Raw genomic sequence first — 22,819 nt, forward strand, 5'->3', positions numbered from 1 at the left:
AGGCCATTGTAAGAGTTCTACCTACGACCAATCCAAAACCAACAAGGCTGGACCAGACAGGTCACAGCCTATGTGAAAATAACAGCACATACACACACACACACACACACACACACAAGAGCCAAAGGCATAGCTTAACCCAGTGGTGATAAATATCCAGAGAACTGATTGACTTTCCAGTACACTGAGCCCACTGCTAGCCTTGCAATGTTTCATTAAGGATACACATAAAGATTTCTCACTAACAAAATAAAGCCTGTGGGAAGGCAAAGGAGGAAGATCAGTTAGTCCTGCAAAGGTTTGTCTACCTGACTCAGCCTCTAGAGATCTTGGGGTATAATCAGACACCAAAAAATTGGGATGTAACAAAACAGACAGTATCTGGCCTAAGAGCTCAAAAACATCCAGTCACACACTGGCAGTAAGTGGTAGAGCTAGATCTTGATCTCAGTAGAGTAACATAGTGATTCCCCATTATGCTATTTATGGTTTTATTAGTGTATTTCTTCCCACAAGTAACAAGAACATATAGAACAGATTGCTACTGCCACCTAAGAGTCAAAGGAAAGAAAACAAAAGCACCTCCAAAAACCAACATCTAAGTAGTAGATCAAAAAGTCTTAACCTGAGGTAGTCTCAACAAGCAAGGGCATATCATAATTCCTTTTAGGAACTGTACCACTACCGAACACTTAAGCAGGTCTTTCTATTTTTTGTAATGTCAAGAAACTGGCCTGACTTGCCCTGACTACATTAGATCTCTAGTGAGAAAGTGGGTCAGAAACGACAGTAGAAGGAGCAGGTCCACTTCTTTCAATGGTGGTCCAGTTAGACTGGATTAAGTAATATGAACTGTGAGAAAGCAACTTCAAAAATCAGTGTATTGACTTCCATTGTATACTACGGATTGTTTTCTTCATTTTGGGTCCTACATCTAAGAAGTCTGCCTTGGACAATGTCTAAGGTGCAACATGCAAGGAAACTGCCAGCCTGGGTTAAAAACCCACCTGGTACCAAAATGGACTTTAAACTAGTACATATGCAGAGTGTGCAACCAAAGTCTTTAAGTCAATAAGGCTTCAGTGCCTTATCAAGTGATCAATTTTCAAATTAGTTATTTCAGGTTAATTTTACTGCAAGAGCACATGGCAGCACCAGTGATGTAACTGCTCTCCAAGCATGCAAGGTAAAGTAGAGATTTCTGACAAGGCTTATAAAGCAAGGAAAATATATCAATACTAACTACTTAGCAAAGAAATAAACACAAAGGTTCAGGTGGCACATACTAGTTTCTTTTGCATGATTTCTAGCCTACAGTCGGGATTCAGTAATTTTCTCATGTCTGGATTAAGAGAGACCTTTATTCACCTTTCAGAATAAAATGGGAATTTCTATTAAAATGGAGACTATCTGGTTCTAGCAAATAGGTTGTAGTGAACAAAACTAGTTTCCTAAGAACTTGCCCACATGCAACAAAATAGCAACACTTTACTCTTATGACTCCACATTCGAGCATTCAGTCTGGAGAAGAGTTGGTATAATCTGAAGAAACAGTATCACGTGTGAACAGTGACACCTCCAGAACCCTGCATGGCAGATATGTCAGACAACTACTGACTCCAGAGCTTACCTAGTTTCTGACCTTACAGAAGTAGAAAATTTTACAGTTCCTGTCCCTGTATCCCACTTATTATATTATATTCTGAACAGAGACAGGTCAAATTAGAAAGCTGTTGAACAGTCACCTTTTTGCACCTTTTTTTCTGGAGCCCAGAAACCTGTCATCAGTGGATCAAACTATATCACAGTCATTGTGTTCACAATGAAAAAAGTGAACAAGGCTTAATACAGGACACTGAATACAAAGCATGCATGTGATAGGACTGACAGGAGCCACAAACATGTTGGACCACACAGAAAACATGATACCTTTGCTGTGCTTTCAGACAAAGAATAACAATAAGGTGCTGAGGTCAGTATCTTCTCTGCAGGGTGATACAAACGCTATCAAGAACTCAACAGGGCCTAGATGTAACAGAGAAAGCACCCAGAGGATACAACCAGTATTCCAGAGAAATCAACCACTCAACCTTGCAGTCAAGCACCAGCATTACAGCCCTAAAATGTACTGTCTGACATGCCCACAAAAAAAATCCAGAACTCAAAACATAAAACAAAAAAAGGCAGAACAAGATAAGAGACACAATCTCAAAGGATAATCCTCAGGTACCCATGAAAATGCAGACGCAAAGGTGAAGCACAGACTTGAAACAAAGTGCTAATAAAGTCATCAATTCCCAAGGCCTCTGCAATGGTAGAAAATTAAGCTTGATATGTTCAGGCAGTTTTATAAGGGAAGTTAAAACAAAAACCAAAAGAACCCCCAACCAAACAAAAACCCTTATGTCTAAGAAAGAGGTTAAAACTCTAAGTCTCTCACACCAATCTGGGTAGGAACTTTGCTATACAATGTTTTGGAGGTCAGATTTATTCTTACCATTAAAGAGGTGGCTTTTCATGTAGATCCCCTATGAAACCACAATTATCCAATGGCAACACAAGCTCTGCCAAAATGCTTTCCCTAACTTAAAATGTAGAATTAATTTAAATTAATCTATTAAATTGATTAAAAATGAAGGGGCATCAATATCTTCATGAGGGGAAACAGAGGGGCAGGTATCAATCTCTTCACTCTCATGACCAGTGTAAGGACTCAAGGAAACAGCATGAAGCTGAGTCAGGGGAAGCTTAGGTTAGATATCAGGAAAAGCTTTTTCACCCAGAGGGTGGCAGAGCACTGGAACAGGCTCCTCAGTGAAGTGGTCACAGCACCGAGCCTGACAGAGTTCAAGAAGCTTTTGGACAAGAGTCTCAGGCACATGGTGTGACTCTTGGGATGACCTGCACAGGGCCAGGAGCGTGACTCGATGATCCTGGTGGGTCCCTTCCAGCTCAGCATATTCTATGATTCTATGAAATAAGATGAAATTTTGACATTTGAATTCCAAAGTGCTGAAGTCACACAGTTACTTTCCTTGTGAACATGTTGCTATTTGCATAAATTTCATTGGGTTACCTTTAGTCAAAAGTCTCTAAGTATTCTTATTCCAAACACTATCCTGTGTATGTCACTGAAATTCCCATGAGACCACCCTAAGTTACCTATCACTGGTCTGTGGCACTGTTTAATAGTAAGAATAGCATTTCAGCTGTGGGGCTGATAAATTGTGGGTGACCATGCCCACAAGTCTGAAAGGCTAGAGAAACCCTGCTGGTCTGCTGTGCTCGTGGACAAAAAAATGGGTACATGCAGATAGGAAGGGAACACCCTTACGGGCATGAACACAATGAATCAGTTCCATTTCTGAAGCCATTACATACCAGTTTCAAGAAAAGAGTAAAGTTCATTCCATTGTCAAACTAACAACGACTTTGAAATGACCCAACATGCACGTACAATTACCAAAAAGTCAGTTTTCTGAGTACTACTGACTTGAGTTCATTCAACATTACTCCGGAGTAAAAGCAAAGCACAATGCTGAATTTACGTACAAAAAAATATACAATAAACAAAAAAAAATTAAGTCAGCAGATCAGATTTCATTATCTTAAACCAGTAATTCCTGAGATTTCCTGAAATTATATCCAGGAATACATAAAAGGCAGTTTAGCTTCAGCAAAATTTCTACCGAGCAAGCCATACACCACCATTTTGCCAGAATTTTACTTCTTATTATAATTCTGAAAAAAAAGGAAAGAAACTCTGAAAATTAAATTTTAGTTCATTAACAGTGAGAGTTTGTTACAATCTCACTTAAAAAGAGAGAAACTACCGACTTACTGGTATTTGGGAGTTCTACAAAGCAAGAAATAGTAAATCATGATTCTGCAAACAAAAAGATAGGGTTGAAAACTCCAGTGAAATGCAACAAAAGGTGCAGTACAGAGGTGTTTCACACCATCAAATGGAAAAAAGCAAAATCTTTATCTGCCCCATCTCGCAACGACAAATAACTGAAAATAACCTGCACTGGTTTTGAAGGTCCTGTACCCAACTTGCACTTTCTAATGAAAATCCTAGATTGAACCATGATTTTATGTCCTTGCTGTTCCTGTAAACACACCTGACATCATCAACTGAACCACAAGTTACTATGATTTGAGTTCACCAGAATTCAACGCTCCTACTCATCTTCTTCAAAAAGTGCTTGAATGAGCACAAAGTTTTTAACCCAACTTTAAATATATTTATACACCAATCCATTTTAAGAAAACTTGTTGCTACTTAGGAGGAGGACACTGTTGCCAGATGTCACTTACTCTTCAGGGAGAGGATATCTGCCCAAGTTCAACTTCTGCTTGAAGTTCTACAAATTCAGTGCACCCACTGAAGTTTTTTGTCAGGCATGCCACCATATGCAGAGACAGATGTATTTTACTTCAGCCTGCTGCTACAGTTTAAGTAAAGACAGAAAAGCCAAATCCTGGGAGACAGGTGTGCATTGTTTATTTGTCAATGAAATCTACACAGCAAAATTACTCCACTCGTCAAATAATAAATCCAAACGATTTAGGGGCAAACCCTCTCAGAAGGAACACTAGTTCAGGTGATAAGAAAGACTGAAGCAGGATCATTGCATTGTTGGAACAAGTACTGAAAGGCTGCTCCTGCTAAGGCAGCTAAGCAAGACACTAAGATGGCACAGTGGAGATGATCAAGTAGCCTACAGAGGAAACACGCACTAAATCATACAAAACTGAAATTTAATGATGAAGTAATTTTCTCCAAGTTGTAAACATAGAAGGAACCAGAATTCCTACAGTACAAGTTCAGCATTTACCCTCAGTACCTTCTGAAACCCACATCCCCTAAAAACATATACTAAACCGTAGAGTCTGACAGACCCTTCCCAGATAAAATTTAGTTTTCTGCAAATGTACAGCTGACCAATAACCTGAACTAGGGGCCCTTTACACTCAGTCCAAGACCTGCTCTAGGACTGAGAGGAACAAGATGCAAAAATTAGATTTTTTTTTTTTAATCTAGGATTTAAATTCACGAGTTTAACAATACAAGGTTTTTCCTGCAATATGAAACTCGTGAATATATTTTTAAATTGCAATTGTAAACTGGTTTTCTAGTCCCTTAGGTCTTTTACTTGTAAGTGCTCAAGATTCACTTTTACATCGCAGTATGGACGGTCCTCTTGTTGTAGTGAATATTTCTTTAAAAAAAAAATTAAGCACCTTTAACACTGCTCAGAAAAAGTACCTACCTATGTCAGAGACACACACACAATCCACTTGGGGAAAGACACAGAAGAATAGATAAAGCAGTTTGGAAATCTACAGGGTTCAAAAGTCTGAAAGGTTTTTTTAAAAACTCACTAAGCATCATATAAATGATTGGTTTACTTTTTAAAGAAAATTTCACAGGCTTAAACTCTTACATTTATTCCTAATGCAGTTACTTCAAGAGCCTGCTTAGCAAAGACACCCATTTTTGCCACGCAAGCATCCAGCACTGCAATACTTGATTTACAGTATACGCCATCCATCAAACCATATTTTAGGGCAAAAATACCAAAAAGATGTAGTTTTTAACAACAAGGGATGAAAACATTTAATTGATGGCTGTTAAGTTAAATGCAGCTAATGACTTGGTCCTAAATGATAGCCAGAAAATTGATTTGTGAAAAGTAATTAATTTTAATTGTAGTATATACAAACACTAGGAAAAAACACATAGCTGTCTGGAAACATAATTGAAAAGGGCAGCGAGACAAGATTAATACAACTCATTTTGAGAAATGAAACATCCTGATCCATTTGGAACAAATGAAAGCTGACTATCAGTCAAAATTGCAGTAGTCCAGAAGAGGTTTCGTTACAAATCTTAGATCTTTGATGTGAAGGAAAGTAAAACTTTAAAGGTCAGAAACAGTTCCTGAAAAAAAGGAACATACAGACTTGACAAAAGATGGGTACTGCAGAGGAGATTGAAGATGTGCTATTACGCAGAAAAACATGACTTCTGGATGTAGTAAACCGAAGGATGCTAAGGCACATACCACAAATCCATTCTCTGATCTCTGATATAACACACGTGCCAAGTAATTGAAGAAAACTGACTTCCAATGTCACAGCAAGCCCAAAACACTAAGCACTTAAAATCCTGTTTTCTGATCTACCAACCTAAACACATGATACCATACAAACACGCTGCAGCAGGGGGGATACTCCATCTTTACTCTGTGAGGAAACACAGCGGTTCTGAACCCAGAGCCCAAAACACTTTCCCAGTTCACAGAAAACAGGTTATTTCTAAGTGGGAGGGGCAGTGTGTGTGGGGGTGCATGCTGTAAAAGATGATTAAACTCCACCATCCTGAATATACCACATAGAAATCTGTACATAGCAATTTCAGCACTCCCACACTACTGCAGGAAAAGTTGAGGGGTTCACAAATAAAAAGTCCCACTCTACCTCCCCCCGCCATGAGAAACCAACAACAGTGGTTTAACACATGCAATCAAAAATGTATCTTTATGAATGACTTTCACTCATTTTACTCCAGGAGATAACTCCTCAGGACCCAATCAAATTATTCTATGATAGTGGGGGGGACTAGTATACACCAGTTTGCTAATACAATATTTAGGGAAGTCTGCCAGCATAGGTGCAACATATCAAAACCGTGTTGCTACCGGTAAGGAAAGGCAAAATGAGCTACACCGGCCAAGGACTTACATCAATGTAACCATGCTGAAGAGCTGTGCTAGCACCCACAAAGTCACATCCCAAACTAGGATACTGTTGCCACCAAAAGATGGTACTACCATGCAGTTGTAATGGCCCTGGGAAAACTTAAAGGTTGGACAAGATATATGGATAATTACCATTCTTCTTTGCAACAAATGTAACACTTAAATAGAAAAAAAAAAAGATGTTGAAAAACCTCTGGCAGTTTAATGAAATCCTGCACAGTCCTGCCCCTGAAATTATTCTAGAGCTACACAACATGAAAGCAAAAAAGAGACCATTCAAAAATTCTAATATACTACAGGACACTGCCTATACCAAGACTTTCTAAATTACTTCGAAATGTTTATTACAAGATTTGCTACAAACACTTCACTTTCCCTGTAAGTTTATGTTACTCTTACCTCCTAAAGAAGGAATTGGCATTAACAAAGCAACTCAAAACTACACTAATACAGTATGTTCTACAGCAAAGAAAATTCTGTGCAGGGAACACATGAACCATTTAAGGCTTCCAAGACAGAAGAAGGTGCAGCACAGTAACGACAGTGGGAAATACAGAAATATTTGACTGCTGCCAATAAATCAAGCACATTAGGACAATCTTTGCTGACTTCTTTTTAGAAAAAATGCCACCAAACAATGAAGTTGTACATTCCAGGCCCAGAATTAGAGTATCATCCAGGTCTACAGTGAAAACATGAGTGAATTAGAGACTCCTCTTAGTCTTCAATATAAATACACTTAACATCTGCGAGTTTGGGAATAAATTAACAGGAGTCAGACATCCTTTTTAGGTATCTAACAAGCTAAAACAGCATTTCAGAGTAAGAAACGAGTCAAAAAGCTAACAGCAAAAAACACACTCAAAGGTCCACCACGCACATGTGCTGGAAAAAGTTCCATTAACAGTGCAAGTTTCCTGCCTTTCTCCTTCCCTCTAATGATGCTGAGAATCTAACAGTTTTAAAAAGAGTGCTTGAGTAAGTACATAAGCACCATGTTATTTATTTTCTATAATTAACTGAGGAGTGGGGACAATAAAACAGATTCTATAAGTGGAATTTACTTAATGACAGCTGCTTGCACTATTTCAAAGCAAATTTAACCAACAGATAGGTTAAAAAAAAAGTAATCTTCAAAGCAGTTTCCTACAACAGCAGAAGTATGACAAAACAAACTGCAGTCTCTCAAGCAGCAAATGAAAAAATATAACCCTCAAAACACATTCATTAGCTCATAGGTTGGATTTAATTTAGAGAAACAGATATGATGTCATGTTAAAAAAAAAAAAAAACAGAAAGTGGAACTGTCACATATCCAGCTAATTAGTTGGCAACAACAATGAAAAAAAAGCCAGAATAGTCAGAATACTTTAATAGTTTTTATGTAGCATACATAAAGTGTTTGCACCACTATAAACCTCTGCATAGCTATCAAGTGATGACAGTCCCAGTCACTTTGGGGAAAAAAATATCACATTTGTGCACTAGTGAAACTGTCCAATCCCTAGTTCATTTATTAAGCTGCCCAAGAAGTTAACAATTAAAAGACTAAGTATTCTGTGAAAGTCTGCACCTGTTAAACTGAAATACATACACAAATTATCCAGTCCCTACTTGATCACAAATAACTTAGATATGGATGTTCATCTGAATCAAAAGAGGTCTTTAACTTTCATATATTTCAAGTATCAGAATTTCTCTCACAAAACATTTATATTTCACCTCTCTAAAAGGAGCAAAATAACCACTGTCAAGACAAATTAAAAATGGTTACTACTGACTTAATTACTGGTTTCCAAGTCTAGCATGAAAAAAACCAATAAGTAGCTCTGGCTAAAGAGTAGCTTCTCCAATGCTCTTCTACTCTCTTACTAGAGACCTGTTGATATTAGGAATAGTCATGTCCTCCAATTACAACATAATATTGTCTGTATCTAATAGGCACTACAAGTTACAAACTTTTCAAAACTAATATGTCATTCACCAAGAATAGGAAAGGCAAAATCAAAGTTTTGGACATGATTCCAAGTAGAATCAGGTCCACCGTTCAACCAGAAACCGGCTACTAAAACCTGCTGTTTACTGTCAAAAGAGGAGCTTTTTACAAAAAAACCCCACAAACCCAACCAAACAAAAAAAAAAACCCAACTCTTCCTTTTTCTTGCCAGTTTTTAACTGCATAGAACAAGAGCACTGGGGGCTTCAGAAATGCCACCACTCACCAGTCTGGCAGGAGGAGGCCTCCTCCATATCCCATAGGCTAAGAAGATCTAATGTGAGTTCAAAGAAACTCCTGTGGGACAGGTAACAGAGTATTCTCATAGCAAAATGTCACCAAATACTCACTTGCTTCACAGGAAGAATTAAAAAGCTGAACAGCCCTTTGTTACTCCCCCCCCTCCCAGTACAACCAGTTTATATTTGCAAGGGATTAGGACACCTAAAATTTCCAGCCTCTAGTTTGCCTTCACAGCATCACCAAAGACCTGTGTAGGACTGCAGAGATGCCCCTTTATCTTCGCAGCTCTTAAGTCTACAGGGGAATTTCAGACATTTTGGTCTCGCAGCAAAGAAACGGGAGATGCAAGACGAACTACACTCCATATTGATTCTTAATGCAAATAAGGTGAAATAACATTTCATCTCTAAGAAGATAAGAATCTCAATAAACCTTATGCCACAAGTATGGCATCTGGATTTTGGTTTTAACTGTTTTTTTTCCTAAAGTGGATGGTCTATTTGAATCAGAAAAGCAGTATTTAGATACCCTTTTGCAAGGAAGAATAATGAAGAATTGCAAAAAGTAAATCAAATAAGCAGACTGCACATAAGAAGAAAAAAGAAAAACAGCAGACAAATAAATCTCATTTCTAAACAAGATGTAAAAAATCCCCTGTAAATACAAAATAAAATAAGAAACAAGACACATTTGCCTGTACACATGTAGTTCAACAAAAAAGTGTACAGAAGCATCGTCTTTAGCACCATTTCGTATTTCTGCAACTGACATTAAATAAACTGGCATTATGCTTAGCAAGGAGCTCGGTAATAACTACTATTGTGAAAGACACGAAAATGACGAACTGGTAAGTCTTATCTGCAGCTGATCAAAAGCACAATAAACTGAACAGCTTTGCTTTCAATCACTTCCAAAAAACCAGAAGGGCAGAAACATCCGAACACCCTCCCTATGCCATTAACGCCAATAGGTTCAAACGGAGTGAAAACAGGAGACAGACGGGAAGGAGGAAGGCAGGCTCGAGTGAACAGTAGCAAAAGGGAGGAGGAGATTTAGGCAGAAGAGGGGAGAAAAGGACAGTAATTGCGGCACCGAGAGCTGGGGAGGGCCCGGGCCCCCGAGACTGACCTGTGCCGTCGCTGGCGGACACGGAGAGCGCCGGTGAGGAGAGTTTAGGCCGCTTGGCTGAAGGCGGGCCCGGCTCCACCACATTCTCGGCCATTTTTAATTTTTTAGACAATCACTCAGAGCAGAGAGACTGTGGGGGGTGAACCCCGAAACCTTCACGTTCTTCTGGGGCCCCGAGTCAGCTGAAGAACAACAATAACGCCGAGAGCGATCAAGGAGGATCTGGCGGAGGAGGGGGGCCAAGTTCCCCTTTTTTCTGCTCCTCGGGCTCTGGGAGGGCGGCAGCGGAGAAGCAGGGAGAGGTGGGAGCCGGGGCGGGGGTTGAGGCCTCTTCCCCCAGGCGAAAGGGCTGAGTGAAGATGGGAAGAGCAGGTAAAGCCCCCGCAAAAAAAAAAATTAAAAAAGAAAAAAAAAAAAGACGGCTGATGGTTGGTTTCGGTTTTTTTTAGTAAAATTAATCCCGGCTGTTGTGCTGCTGGTGCTTCCTCGCCGCCGCCACCATCATCATCTTCATCCTTCGGGGGGTCTCCTCCTCCTGCTCTCTCCTCACCGCCGCCATCAGCCTCTTCCTCCTCGGAGCCGTCCTCCTCCTCCTCATCGCCACAAGGAGGCGAGCGAAGGAGGGGAGAGGAGGAGGAAAAAAGAAAAAAAGATCACCGTCCTCTAGCAGCGGCTCCTTCCCCCTCCAACACCACCCTGCGAAAAAATACCCACCGCCAGCGACAGGGCTGGGGGGGAGGCGGCGGGGGAAGTGGCACGGCGTGCGCGGGGTCCCCAGTTCCACTCGCTTCTTCCTTGCCCGTCGCTAATGGCTGCAGAAAGGGGAGCTGTAAGGATGAGGAGGGTGAGGATAAGTCCCAGGAGTCTCCGCTTCACATCTTGTTGTGCAGGGAAGGAGGAGGGGTTGTTGTGCTATGGAGGCAGCACCGATCGCGGGATGGGAAGGTGGGGGGCGGGTTTCAACACCCTCTCTGCCCCCCCTCTTCTTCTCTTCTTTCCCCTTCCTCTTTCTCTCGCTCGCAGTAGCAGGTTGCCCCCCCCTCCGGCGCAGGCAGAGGGGCCGATCCTACAGCAGCGGCAGGAGGAGGAGGAGGAAGCCGGCCCCTCCCGCCCTCTCTGCCTACCTTCCCCCCTCTCGGGCGGCCGAGGATGGTGGCAGGGAGGGGGCTGCCCGTCTCCGCTCCCGCAGACCCACGGGCGGTGCGGGGCGCGATGAGCGAGGGAGGAAACCCTCGGCCGCTGCTCGGGCGCGGCGGGGACTCCCCCTTCGCCTCTGCGAGGGTGGGGAAAGGAGCGAAGAGGTTGGTAGTCGGGGTGGGAGGGGAGGCCGATCAGCAACCCCTCCGAGAAGAGGAGCGGGGGGTAAAATTAAAATAATAAAACAGGAGGAAAATCACGTCAGGGGAGGCCGGAGGACTCGCCCCGGAATGGCCAGGCGGGGGAGGGGGGTCCCAGCGCTGCCCGCGGGGGGGGCCGGGGCGGGACGGCGGCAGCGCGGGGGCCGAGCGCAGGCTCCCTACTGCCCCTGCCTGGCGCTCTGGGGGCGTGTGTGCGGAGCGGGCAAAGCGGGGGCGCGGGGCAGCGCGGCGAGAGAGAATTCCGGGAAAAGGAGAAGAGAGAAAAGGAAACAGAGAGAGAGGGGAATAGCGAGGGGACGGGCAGGCTGGGGTGGGGATGGGGGGGGGGCGTCTGGACTCCTCGCTTCTCTCCCCGTCCCCTATCCGAGCCCCTGGGTCTCTGTGCGCTGCCCTCCCCCTGGCCGCCCCGTCCGGCTCGGCCTCTCGCTCCCTCCTCCTCCCTCCGTCGCTCACACACAAACAAAATGGCGGCTGTTGTTCCTTCGCTCTCCCGAGCCCTCGGAGGGAAGCGGCGGCGGCGGCGGCCGGAAATGAGCCAAGAGACCGCGGGGGCGGGGCCGCCACGGGGGCGGGGCCGGCGGCTGGAGGGGCGTGATCGGTGGGGGGCGGGGCCCTGCCGCGCTCGCGCACACAATGGAAGGCGGGGGGCCGGCGGGGCGGGGGGTGGGACGGCCCCGGCCGCCGCCACGAGACCGCGCTCAGCCAATCAGCGCCCGCCTCTCGCCGGGCTCTTCCGCAAACTCCGCTGGCCCCGCCCCTTAAAGGCGAAGGGGGGGTTTCCTTAAAAAAAAAAAAGAAAAAGGCTCCCTCTTCCTGCCCCGCCCCGCACGCCCTTTTCTGTCGGCCCAAAACTGCGCGGCGGCGGCTGGGGGGAGCGCGGCCGTACCCTGCGGCCTGGGGCGGCGGGGAGGTTCCCGGCAGTGCTCGTGCCCGGCCCGGTGGGCTGTGGCGCCGGGCAGGCGGAGTGGGGCTCTCCCGCCGCCCTCCCTTCTTCCCTCCCTCCCTCCCTCGCGGCTGTCGGCGCCCGGCCGGTTCCCCGCGGCGCCGGCGGGCGGGGCGCTCCTCCCGCCGGTCCCGGGCCGTGCTGCGCCACAGACATGGCAGCCCGGGCCGGCACCCCCCGGCCTGGGAGGAGCGCGGCTGGGGAGGGGCGCCCGCACCCCGAGGGCCCCCGAGATTCCGTGCGAGACCACGGAATCACAGAATCGATTCCGGTCGGGTTGGAAAAGACCTCTGAGATCATCCAGTACAACCCGCGACCGAACACCACCATGTCATCTAGACACTGAGTGCCACGTCCAGTCTTTCCTTAAACACCTCCAGGGACGGTGACTCCGCCACCTCCCTGGGCAGCCCGTTCCAATGTCTAACTACCCTTTCTGTGAAGAAATTCCTCTTAATCTGGGGGCGCTCTGTACTGCCCGGCCCGGGGGAGCCCGGAGCTCCCGCAGGCTCAGATCGGCGTAACGAAAAATAAACAAAAAACCCCCAAACCCCACGCTTCACGCCAGAGGGTAATTAAACCCACAAGCCCCGCGCTCTGACAGACCCCCGGGAGTGCCGACGAGGGCGCAGGGCGCGGTACCAGGCGCCGCAGCGCCCTGGCAGCGCTCCCGCCCCTGCCAGGGGCTGTGGGCAGGGACAGGTGACACCGGCGCGGTCCCTCCTCAGCCGCCCCAGGGGCTACGGACCCGCCAAGAGTTCTCCTCAAATCTCAGAGGGCTCATCCGTGAGGAAATGCCCCGTCCCGGCATTTCCCTCTCTTGCGTTCAGACGCCGTCGGGCCGCACACCATTACAGGATAGGAGTGGAAGGGAAATGCAGGCACGCGTGTGTTTTTAATGGAAAAAGCAGGGGGTTTTGGTCCAAACCGGACATTTGCGGGGAGCACTTCCCTTGCCGCTCGGCCTCAGAGCAGAACCCTCCGCAATCTGCATAAGAACCGAAGCAGGTATTTGGGAAGAGCCTAGACTAAATAGACAGAATAAATACTACAGGCTACAAGAGGAGCCTACCAGGCACGAGTGGAGATTCACAGCCCTGTAACAGTTATCTTCCAGCTCCCTCACATACTCCCACTCTTCAGCTTCCCTTGTTTGGGCTTTATTTCAAGAAAGATTGTTGTTGTCTCCCCCGGCACAAGAGGGAAAACACAAACCACTCCAAAAGTGCTTAAAGACTGCACTACCCTTCCAGAAAAGTCTTGGAGCCATAGGCAGTGAACAAACAAATCCGTGTCTTTTACACGAGAGGTAGAGGGACCCTTGCAAAAACAAATAAGCCACAGGAAAATAATCTGTAGAGCAGAAAGTCTCAGAACTAAAGCTGTCAGAACTAACAGTGCTAAATTTAACAGTGACACCTTGGAAACAATGTTGTGGTTCTCACAGGTTTTTTGCCTCTTATTGTAACTAAATTTCCCAAATATTCCAATTACAGAAGTCTTATGTTACCTCAAAAAAAATTTTTTTTCAGATTGACTGTTTCCCTTGTTTGTGAAGCACTTTTTTAACACATCTGAGACTAATTATAACTTTTTTTTTTAGTCTCCTTAGAATTAAAAGTTGACTGAAGTAAGTCTATATAAGGTTCTCAGACTCTCTGGAGGCCCTCAGTCCACAGTTCAATAAGGAATTAGTGCTGGCTTTATAAAGACACCCAGATGCATATAAACACCTAAATGCTTTTAGAAGTCAGGCCCTTACTAAACAACAAGTTTGGAGCAAAGCGGATGTTTCAAATAAGAGTTTCATGACACTTGTTCCTATCTAAAGTCTCGATCCTGTGAATAGCTACATATGTGCTTAGTTTTATATAGCACGTATTTCCACCAAAATCGAGCTGCCAAACAAAATAAACTCCTCTTTTTCTTTTCTTTTTTTTTTTTTTTTTTTGGTACAGCAGCCCCTTCTGATCTGGCTACTTGTCTGTTTGTCTGCTTACTGTTCAAAGGAGTTCAGGGAAGCATACCTGAACTGTGGTACTTTTAAACTCTTAGGTAAATGCTACCAAACCAAGATATATCTTCTTAATATTAATTATAGATAGAAGTTATTAACTGATATATTAATGAAGCCATAGTTCTTCCTTGCAAGCTTTATAACCAGTAGATTATCTTAGTTCTTTAGACATTAAAAAGTCATATTCAGTTAGCTTTCCATATTAGAGATTTACATGCAAGCTGAAGTATACAGAAAATAAATAAAAAAGAATGTTACTTGTGTTTTTTTCTGCAAAAGAGGGCAGCAAAAACAAGAGAAGGAGGAAGAAAAAGGAAAAGCCAGGAAAATAGGGTTATGACAAATCAAATATATGTATATATGTAAAATGATAAAAAACCCTTCAGCATCTGTTAATTTCCTGAAATCACTGCAGTTTTCCTAAGTGAACCTCAGTACATGCACACAACCAACTGTTGCTAAGTGCTATCTACCAATACAATGACAGATAGCATTACTGGAAAGCAATAATAGAACACAAAGCATACTAAGGAGAAAATACATAAACCTATACAAATAAAACCAGGACATTATTATACTATTAAAAGTAAAACAAACCTATTTAGCAACAACTGCTCCTCTTTGCCTCAATTTCCCCATTCTTACAGTAAGGATAGTAATATTTATCCCTCGAAAATAATACCTAGAAGAATTGATTAGCTCATTATTGCCAGTAATTAAAGTAGCCATTATGTACTTTGAGATAACTGGATGAAAGTACCATAAGTCTGATTAAAATGAGAATCTGCTCAGGAAAGTAATAAGAAGAGGAATGTGGAGCCTTGAACTTTTATCATGGGATCTTGTTTGGCCTTAGCTGGTAGTTACTGAAATTTGTAACCATGCCAAGCTGCTTTGAGGGCTACAAAGAACAAGATAAGATCCCTTTGTACTGCAAAGGTCAACATGATGCCCAGAGCTCAGCAGCCCAGCTCCAGCAAGATGAGCGGGCACAGGAATAATCATCTCCCTCTGTCCAGAGGGAGCCGGGGCTGTGGCCTTGCCCTTCCAGCTTCTGGACGGAGAAGCGGTGTAAGATCTAAGTCATCCAACCACCCTCCTCCCGTCCCTAATGCTGCTCGGGAAATCACTTATACTAAATAAAACTTCCCCGCTTCCCATCAGCAGGATTTACCCTGCAGCCCTACAGCCCTTCAGATGTCTCTGAAAGAGGTGGGCTCATGGAATAGGAAGCAGGAGCTGGGGATGGGGCACTCCCATCCTCTCAGTCCTGTTTCTGCCTGCAGTTTCCAGCTGTATCATCTTTTTTTCCTGAGCTTTCCAGGGCTGCTGCTCATGTCTGGCAGGTAACTTCTCCTGTTCCCCAGCTGCCTCCTGCCACTACAGCTCCCTGCTCACACAACACCTGGGGCGCAAAGGAGGAATGATCCCCTTCTCCTTAACAGCAAGGAGATCTGCGTGTGGAGAGTCCTTCCTGGCACAGGTCAGAGGGATGAGGAAATGATTTACGGGTGCAATTTTTGCAAGTAATGCCAGGGTGCAGCTATATTTCTGGAAAGCAAGAGCCAGCTGTGCCGGAGCAGAGAACATCGCTCAGCGCGGCGTCAACATTAAAACCCAGCAGCGTTTTGATATGAGACAAATTTTATTAAAACCATAAGAAGCAACCATCCAATAACTGGTTCTTTCTTGCATCTAGTGTATACATAAAAGAAAGGGCTGGCGTTCTGACAGCAAGCAAAATGCTTTCAGTCCTCAGCCCCAGAAACACAGGCTTCCTCGGTCACACAGTTTTCAATAGCTGCAAACACAGAGTTATGTTGCTAAATGTTAAGGGCTCAGCTGTTTACCAGAAGAATGTTTCCTCCCTGGAACACATGGTTTTGCTTAAAAGAAGTTCTCCCAAAAAACCCACTTTATTTCATTAGCAAATGCAACATTATAGTCCTAAGAAACATGCCATGCAGTCCCCCCCTTACATGAACAAAATAGAAAAAGAAGACAAAAATTGACCTCTCAGTATAAGAGAGGTGCAGAAGTGCACTCTGCCTAGGAAATATTGCAGCTTTGAGGTCTGGCGATCTAGAGCCGAATCTCATGCTCTGAAATGTGTATATTTTCATACATCATTTCCATAATCTGGTTCGTGTTGGAAGCACAAATGTGGAATAGGAGTGAGAGGCTTGCGTGCTCTCCCGGCTTAACCGAGGGCTGGCCAAATTGCTGCCTCTCACTTCTCAGGCTCAGCTTTCCCCTCTGTAACAGGGAGGTGATCCTACTTCCTCCTTACAGAAACCATATCCGAATCATTAAATGAAAATGTAGGACTCTTGTAGCTTCTCATTGAAGTTACACTGAAATTAATGCATTTACATCAGCAGTTGTTTTATCCCAGAGTATTACCAGCATGCAAGCAAGAGCTTCTATAGTGAAAGTGTAATATTTTTAATTAAGGGCCCTTGAACTTGCCATGTGCTTTGAGCTTGTGGAGAGTGAAATTATGGTAAATTTCTGAGCAACTCTGTCAGCTCAGCAAAATATTTACAATTATCTGCTAAAAATGATCTTTGTGAGACTGAGCTTGAACTAACATGAGAAATCTGTGCTGAAAGAATTACAGATATTGTAACAACCCAGAGGAAGCATGCTGTTCACATTCCTCTTATTTCTTTTGACTCTTGTATCCAGTGGAAAAGTTCTTGATAAGCTTTATTGCACTCCAGAAGGTATAAACAATGAGCTCTGAAATCTGCTGAGCTTAAACCCCAAACTTATCTATTAATTTGTTTCCTGAATTGTCCCATAGATACAAACCCACTGTCCACACATGTGCTTATAAAGAACAGAATACATTTATTGCTTCATACAATCACTTCCTTTGCCTTTTTTTTTTTTTCACTCAGTATTTCTTAATTTATTTATTTTACTTGCTGCAACGTTCTTCTATGGGCTGGACTGCAATGTGTTGTTTGATGTCTGCAATCAAAATGCAAAGAGGGGGAAAGTAACATTTTTTCTGCTTTAATTGTTTTCACGCTTCAAGATATAAAGTGATTCCTCCAATGGGGTCAAGCAGGAATTCACTCTGTGGCAGAGAAATATACTGAATCAAGAGGTTCTCAGTACAGAGGGTATTGGCCTTCTGACGGAGCTAATGGGACCCTGTTGTTCATGGGATAATACACTTAGTTATTCAACACAATCTGAGCTGGTTTTACAGTTGCCATGGAAGAAAAAATTTCCACAGGAAATATAGGTCTGGTTGTTTTTTTTTTTTCTTTTTTCTTTTTCTGCTTTTCTCCTTGTACTTTCTTGGCTTTTTGGCCTGAGCGCTTTCCTTCCACGCGCAGATACAAGTCAATAAGTAACTACAAGCACCAAAAGACAATTGATTCTAATTCGACTACTCTGTGTGAAACAATAGGGTTAATCCTCAGTTCCCTACCATCCTAATTTATATGGGCTTATCACTTCTTTTCCCAGAAGTTCCCTTGCAAACCCTCACGTTTCAGCGCCTGTGAGGTTTTTTTCCTTTTGGTCTCCTCTAGCAAGGGATGCTGACATCAGGAAACCCTCGACGTTCTGTTCTCATGCTATGTCCACCCTGTGCATGTGGCCTGGGAACCTCAGAGAAGGGAGAATCAGCCCTGATGGTGCTGAGCTTATAAAGGCACCAAGAGAGCAGTAAGAAGGCAGAAGCTGTGGCAGCCCCAGGCAGCATGCTTTTCCTCCTCATGCTCCTACATTGCCTGAAGCCCCGGAAAGATCATTTCTGCAGAGTAGGGCTGATTTATGAGCTGACTTGTGATATTTATTCCAACCTCTTTTGCCATCTCAGATGCCTTCCCTTTGATCTCAGGACAGACATGGGAGAGGGGTGCCATGGTGCATCCCAGATGAAGTACATGGAGATGGTCACAAACGGCCTGGGATGTCAGGGATGTCAGTGGGATGTCAGGGAAAGGCCAGTCACCCGGTCCAGCTCAGGCACCCCGATAAAGGTTCAGCCATCTAGAAGTAAAACTAAAGCCTTTTGAGATGCCAGGACTGGTCATTAAAAAACTTTCATACACCAGCAGGCCCCAATGGGAAGCAAAAAGCATGGTTGGCACGATATTTTCTCAGAAAGGACTTGTTTATCCTCTGTTAGAACTGAAGAAACATCTAGTTAACTTTTGGGGGAAGGTAGAGAGCTTTTCTAGTGATCAGAAAAGTAACTATTTCAAGGTTGATGTTACTCCTCTTTCCTCGGTGTTTATGTGACTGCAACTTTGTTGCTAATTAAGAACAAGCTTCCAGAAAGCAAAACACAAAAGAGTGAGACGCAGGATCAGCATCACAAAATGACAGAAACTTCGGTTCTTTCACCATCATATATGTGATGAATAAATATTTTGTGCAGGTGTGTGGGCCCCATGTGAAGGGGCTTGGCCGCAGGCATCCTGCATGGTGCTGAAACGCCAAGCACCAAGCACAGGAGAGGTTTCTCTGTGTGACCAGGGCACTGGGATCCCCTGGACAGAAAAAAAATCATTTGTCTCAGCAGGAGAAAAATGGATTGTAACATCGACCCTGCAAAAAATCCTGGCTTCTGCTGCTGCTGCCCTGCACGGTGAGTGTTGGCCCCCATGTTTGGGAATGGACAGAAGGGACTCTGCCTTGGCCACGCTGGATGTGCTATTGTGTGCCTGCCACCTGTCTGTCCCAGGACATGCTGGTAGTGATGTCCCAAACAGCTGCTCCAGCAAAAAGTACAGTGCTGCTGGGCAAGGGGAAATGCAAAACTTAGAGCACCGGAGTGAGAAGCATAGCAAAAAGTCTGGCAGCTGGATGTACCGGTTGTCTTGGCAGCTACGCAGAATTTTTTCTTGTTTGCTCTGCTAGATGTAGGCATCTGAGTTCCTGCTGAAAAGAAACAAGGGTGTCTCAGGCCTCTTGTGATTTTGCAGTTTGCCAGTTCATATGTCTTCCTATCTGTGGCACTCATAGACATATATATGCAAATATGTATGTATATTTGTATACCTCAGGGGAATAGAAATTAAATGTGTTTTGTTTTGAGTTTTTGAGCCATCTGAGCATATTTAGCCCCTGCAAGAAAAATCTTTAAAAATTATTTTCACCACGGTTAGCACCTTTCACAGAGGAGTGCATCAGCTTCCAGAAGGTGAGACACGTGGAAGATTCCCTGTTCCCATACAAAGGAACCAAGCCAAGAATTAACTACAGTGGTCTGACATTATGATACGGAGGGCAAGCGCGTCTGTACTTGCACAGAAGTATCCCACACCAGTGCAAAATGGGCTTGTGGATTCCTCCATCCCTTCTGGGTATTTCAATTAAAAGCTGAGAAGGAAGTCCAAGAAAATGCCTAAAATGGCTTGAGTCCTTCCTCACAATCTGGAAATGGAAGTCTGCGGTGACTAACTCCAGCCCAGCCACCAAACCCCTCCCTCCCCGACTCTGCATTGCTCTGCTCATTCCCAGCTCCTCTCCTGCGTTTGCAAACAGTCGGCAGTGGAAACAGTGAAGCAGCCTGGCCTTGAGCGCCAGGAACACACAAGTGGTATGTGACTGCAGCAGGGACCATCATCCACCCATCCCAGTGTCTAACCTAGGAAGAAGTGATTAAAATCTGACAGGGACAAGTCCTGTTATAAGCAGAAGAATGACTTTAAAAGACACAGCCACCATGCCTGGAAACAAAGCCCGAATAAATCCTTCCATTCACTTAAACTGGCTTCAAACCAGGCCTCTAACAGCTTCTCCAGTTAAAAAAAAATAATAAAATAAGAGCTTGTTTGTAATTTTTAGGCCATTTCAGATGATGTCTTCTGATGTCCTCACAAAGCTTACAGATAGCAATATCCATAAAGAACAAGATTTAGTTAACTGAGTGGTCAGGAAAGCTGCATCTCTTACCCACTTGCAGTGTGATGGCTTGTGTAATATGTGCTGCTTTTTTTTTTTTTTTTTTTGCTGCTGATTCTATTGTGGTTATGCATTTGACCTGAATCTGAAAGCATCAATCCTGAAAGAAGAGTCACCTGGGCATTGGGAGCAGTGGGAACATGTGCTCTGATGGTGGGTTACTCCATGGGCACTAGCTCAGTTCCTTCTCTTTCTCTTCACTCACATACTGCAGCAAACGTGGTGTCACCCCTTCTGCTCAAAATTTCTAACTATCTAGGTGCAAATACCAAATGAAGAGCCTTTCAGTGGGATTTCAGCTACTCCTTTCCTTCCACCACACATCCATCTCACATAAAAGTCCACTTGCTCTTTGTGTGGTACCTGTCCCACAGGTGTGTGATCTCTCCTGGTATCCAAGAACTATGATAATGCAAAAAATAAAAACCAGGATGGGATGCTTATCACCCCAGCAATGCGTTATTCAAAATCTTACAGTTCAAAATCTCACTTTCTCTTTCAGTTTACTTCAGTTGCAGCTTTTTTCCTAAGGACTTTAAAAGAGTCAGAGAGAGCTCTGTGTCCTTGCGAGTGAGGGCTAAGGCAGGAAAAATCATCCGATGTAAGGCCCAGGATGCCCTGTCCTCTCCTCTTTGGCTGTGCACCGTGGAGAAAGACATCCTTTAAAATCTGAGATGAAACCCTCCTCACCACTCTTTCAGCAATGCAGCGGGATCTTTGGGAGATGCTGGAGACCAAACATGCCTGGAAATAATCTTATTCACCGTGTATGTGAGGTCTTGGCAGGAGAGATGCAGAGCTGAGCTGCTGGCATATGCCCTACCCAAATTTACTGCTCCCCTCAGGTTTGTGACTTCAGTGACTATTTGATAGGGTAAAACTACCTTGCATATTCCCTGCAGAAGTGATTAAAATGGATGAACAGATGAAGGCACACCTGAGCAAGGATATCGCTAGACTAATTCATTATTTTTACTAAGCTAATTAAAGGCAGACCAGTTAAGTGATCACACTGAGATCATGATTAAGATCAAATCAATAAATCAGTAGATTCAAATGATTGGTCATCAGATTATATATCTGTCAAAGTAATTGGTGAAGTTGCCACTGAAGGAATTACTTAGATTTAAATTTGTCTAGGGAGATTTCAAGGGGGAGGCAGAGTCTTTTCAGGCTAAAAGGCCAGCCAGCTTTCTGGCACATGCGGTGACCCCCTGGGTAAAGAACATAGGTCTTCAAAAGATATAAGGATATATATCCTTCCTTTGAAGAAAATATCTCTTCCACTTCGAAGAAGGATGTCCAGTCTTCTTTGGGTTTTTTTGCCAACCTGTATGACCTGGATCATATGGTAATCTTGTTTTAGCTCTGGGAAAGTAACATAACAGACATCTCCATGGTAATTTTCTTTTAACGTATCTTCCTTAAGCCTACTTTTAAATGTATTAACATTTATTGTCTGTATATGCCCTATTTCACAAGTGGCCCAGTTTTCCTCCACTACCAAAGCAGAAGGATGCTTAGGTAAACCCAGATATTTCTGCATAATCTTGTTTTCAGCTCCAAAGACTGCCACCCTAATTAATTTGCAACTTAATTTTAGTAGTCCTCCAAGGGTATTTTTCCCAGCAACACACCCGTTCCCCTGCTCATACCAACAGAAAAACAAGAAGAGATGGAATTGATTCGTTGAAACAAGGGTAAAAATAAACAATGTCATTTCACCTACATCATTCCTTGAGGAGTTTAATTCATGTCCATATTTCTTCGTTATGCCAAGCACAGCACTGAAGGCTTCCCCTGGCCACAGAGCCTGGAGCCTGACGTGGCCCCAGAGCAGGCTGCAGCCTGCCCAGCCTGGTGAGAGCCTTCACTTGAGTCCAGTTTATCTTCCTCTATGTGTTGTCCAGCGCAAGGCAGAGAGGTAGTGTTGGTGGTTTTGTTTTGGAGAATGAATGATACAAAAGTACCACGTTTCCCACATTGTTATCATTTGTACTGGTGTAACTTCTACTTAAATCGGCCTCGGGTTCACACTGTAGGGCTGTTGGCCAGTTGTGAACCCTAGTGTTTTGGATGGTGTCTGTCATCCAGGTCCCTCACAAGCTGTGGTGAGAAGTCATACCGGCAAGTGACCTTTAATTTTTCCAGATCAGACCTTCATCTGTAATATAATATAGAGATATGTATGGGAGGAAGCCTTGCCAGTAAGGCAGATGTCAGTTTTGTAGCAGAGGTGAAGAGAGTATAACATGCTGTCAGTGGAAATCTGACAGCTTTCAGAAAAATACCTGGTATCTTGCTCAGCAAACTTTCTCCTTGGTACATTTTCCTTGTGCCAGTTCCTCCTACAGTTAAAATATTGTGAACTTTTTAATGGAAAACAATTGGGTTGCTAACTTGGGGTAAATTTTTTCCTTACTCTCATGGCTTCTG

The 22,819-nt window shown here is 43.9% G+C and overlaps 1 protein-coding gene across 1 annotated transcript in view; it reads right to left on the reverse strand.

Annotated features, from left to right (window-relative positions):
• Positions 1–12,008, reverse strand: part of EP300 (E1A binding protein p300) — a 60,032-nt gene extending 48,024 nt beyond the window's left edge. Inside the window, exons 1-2 of the mRNA XM_051784180.1 lie at positions 11,950–12,008; positions 10,135–10,961 (exon numbers count right to left, since the gene is read on the reverse strand). Coding sequence (XP_051640140.1) covers positions 10,135–10,228 — 94 coding nt within the window. The 5' untranslated portion in view covers positions 10,229–10,961; positions 11,950–12,008. The remainder of the gene's footprint in view (positions 1–10,134; positions 10,962–11,949) is intronic.
• Between the last annotated feature and the right edge of the window lie 10,811 nt (positions 12,009–22,819).

This window comes from Manacus candei, unplaced genomic scaffold (assembly GCF_025592945.1).
Source record: "Manacus candei isolate 608988 ecotype Guabito, Panama unplaced genomic scaffold, ASM2559294v1 h1tg000018l, whole genome shotgun sequence".
NCBI lineage: Eukaryota > Metazoa > Chordata > Aves > Passeriformes > Pipridae > Manacus > Manacus candei.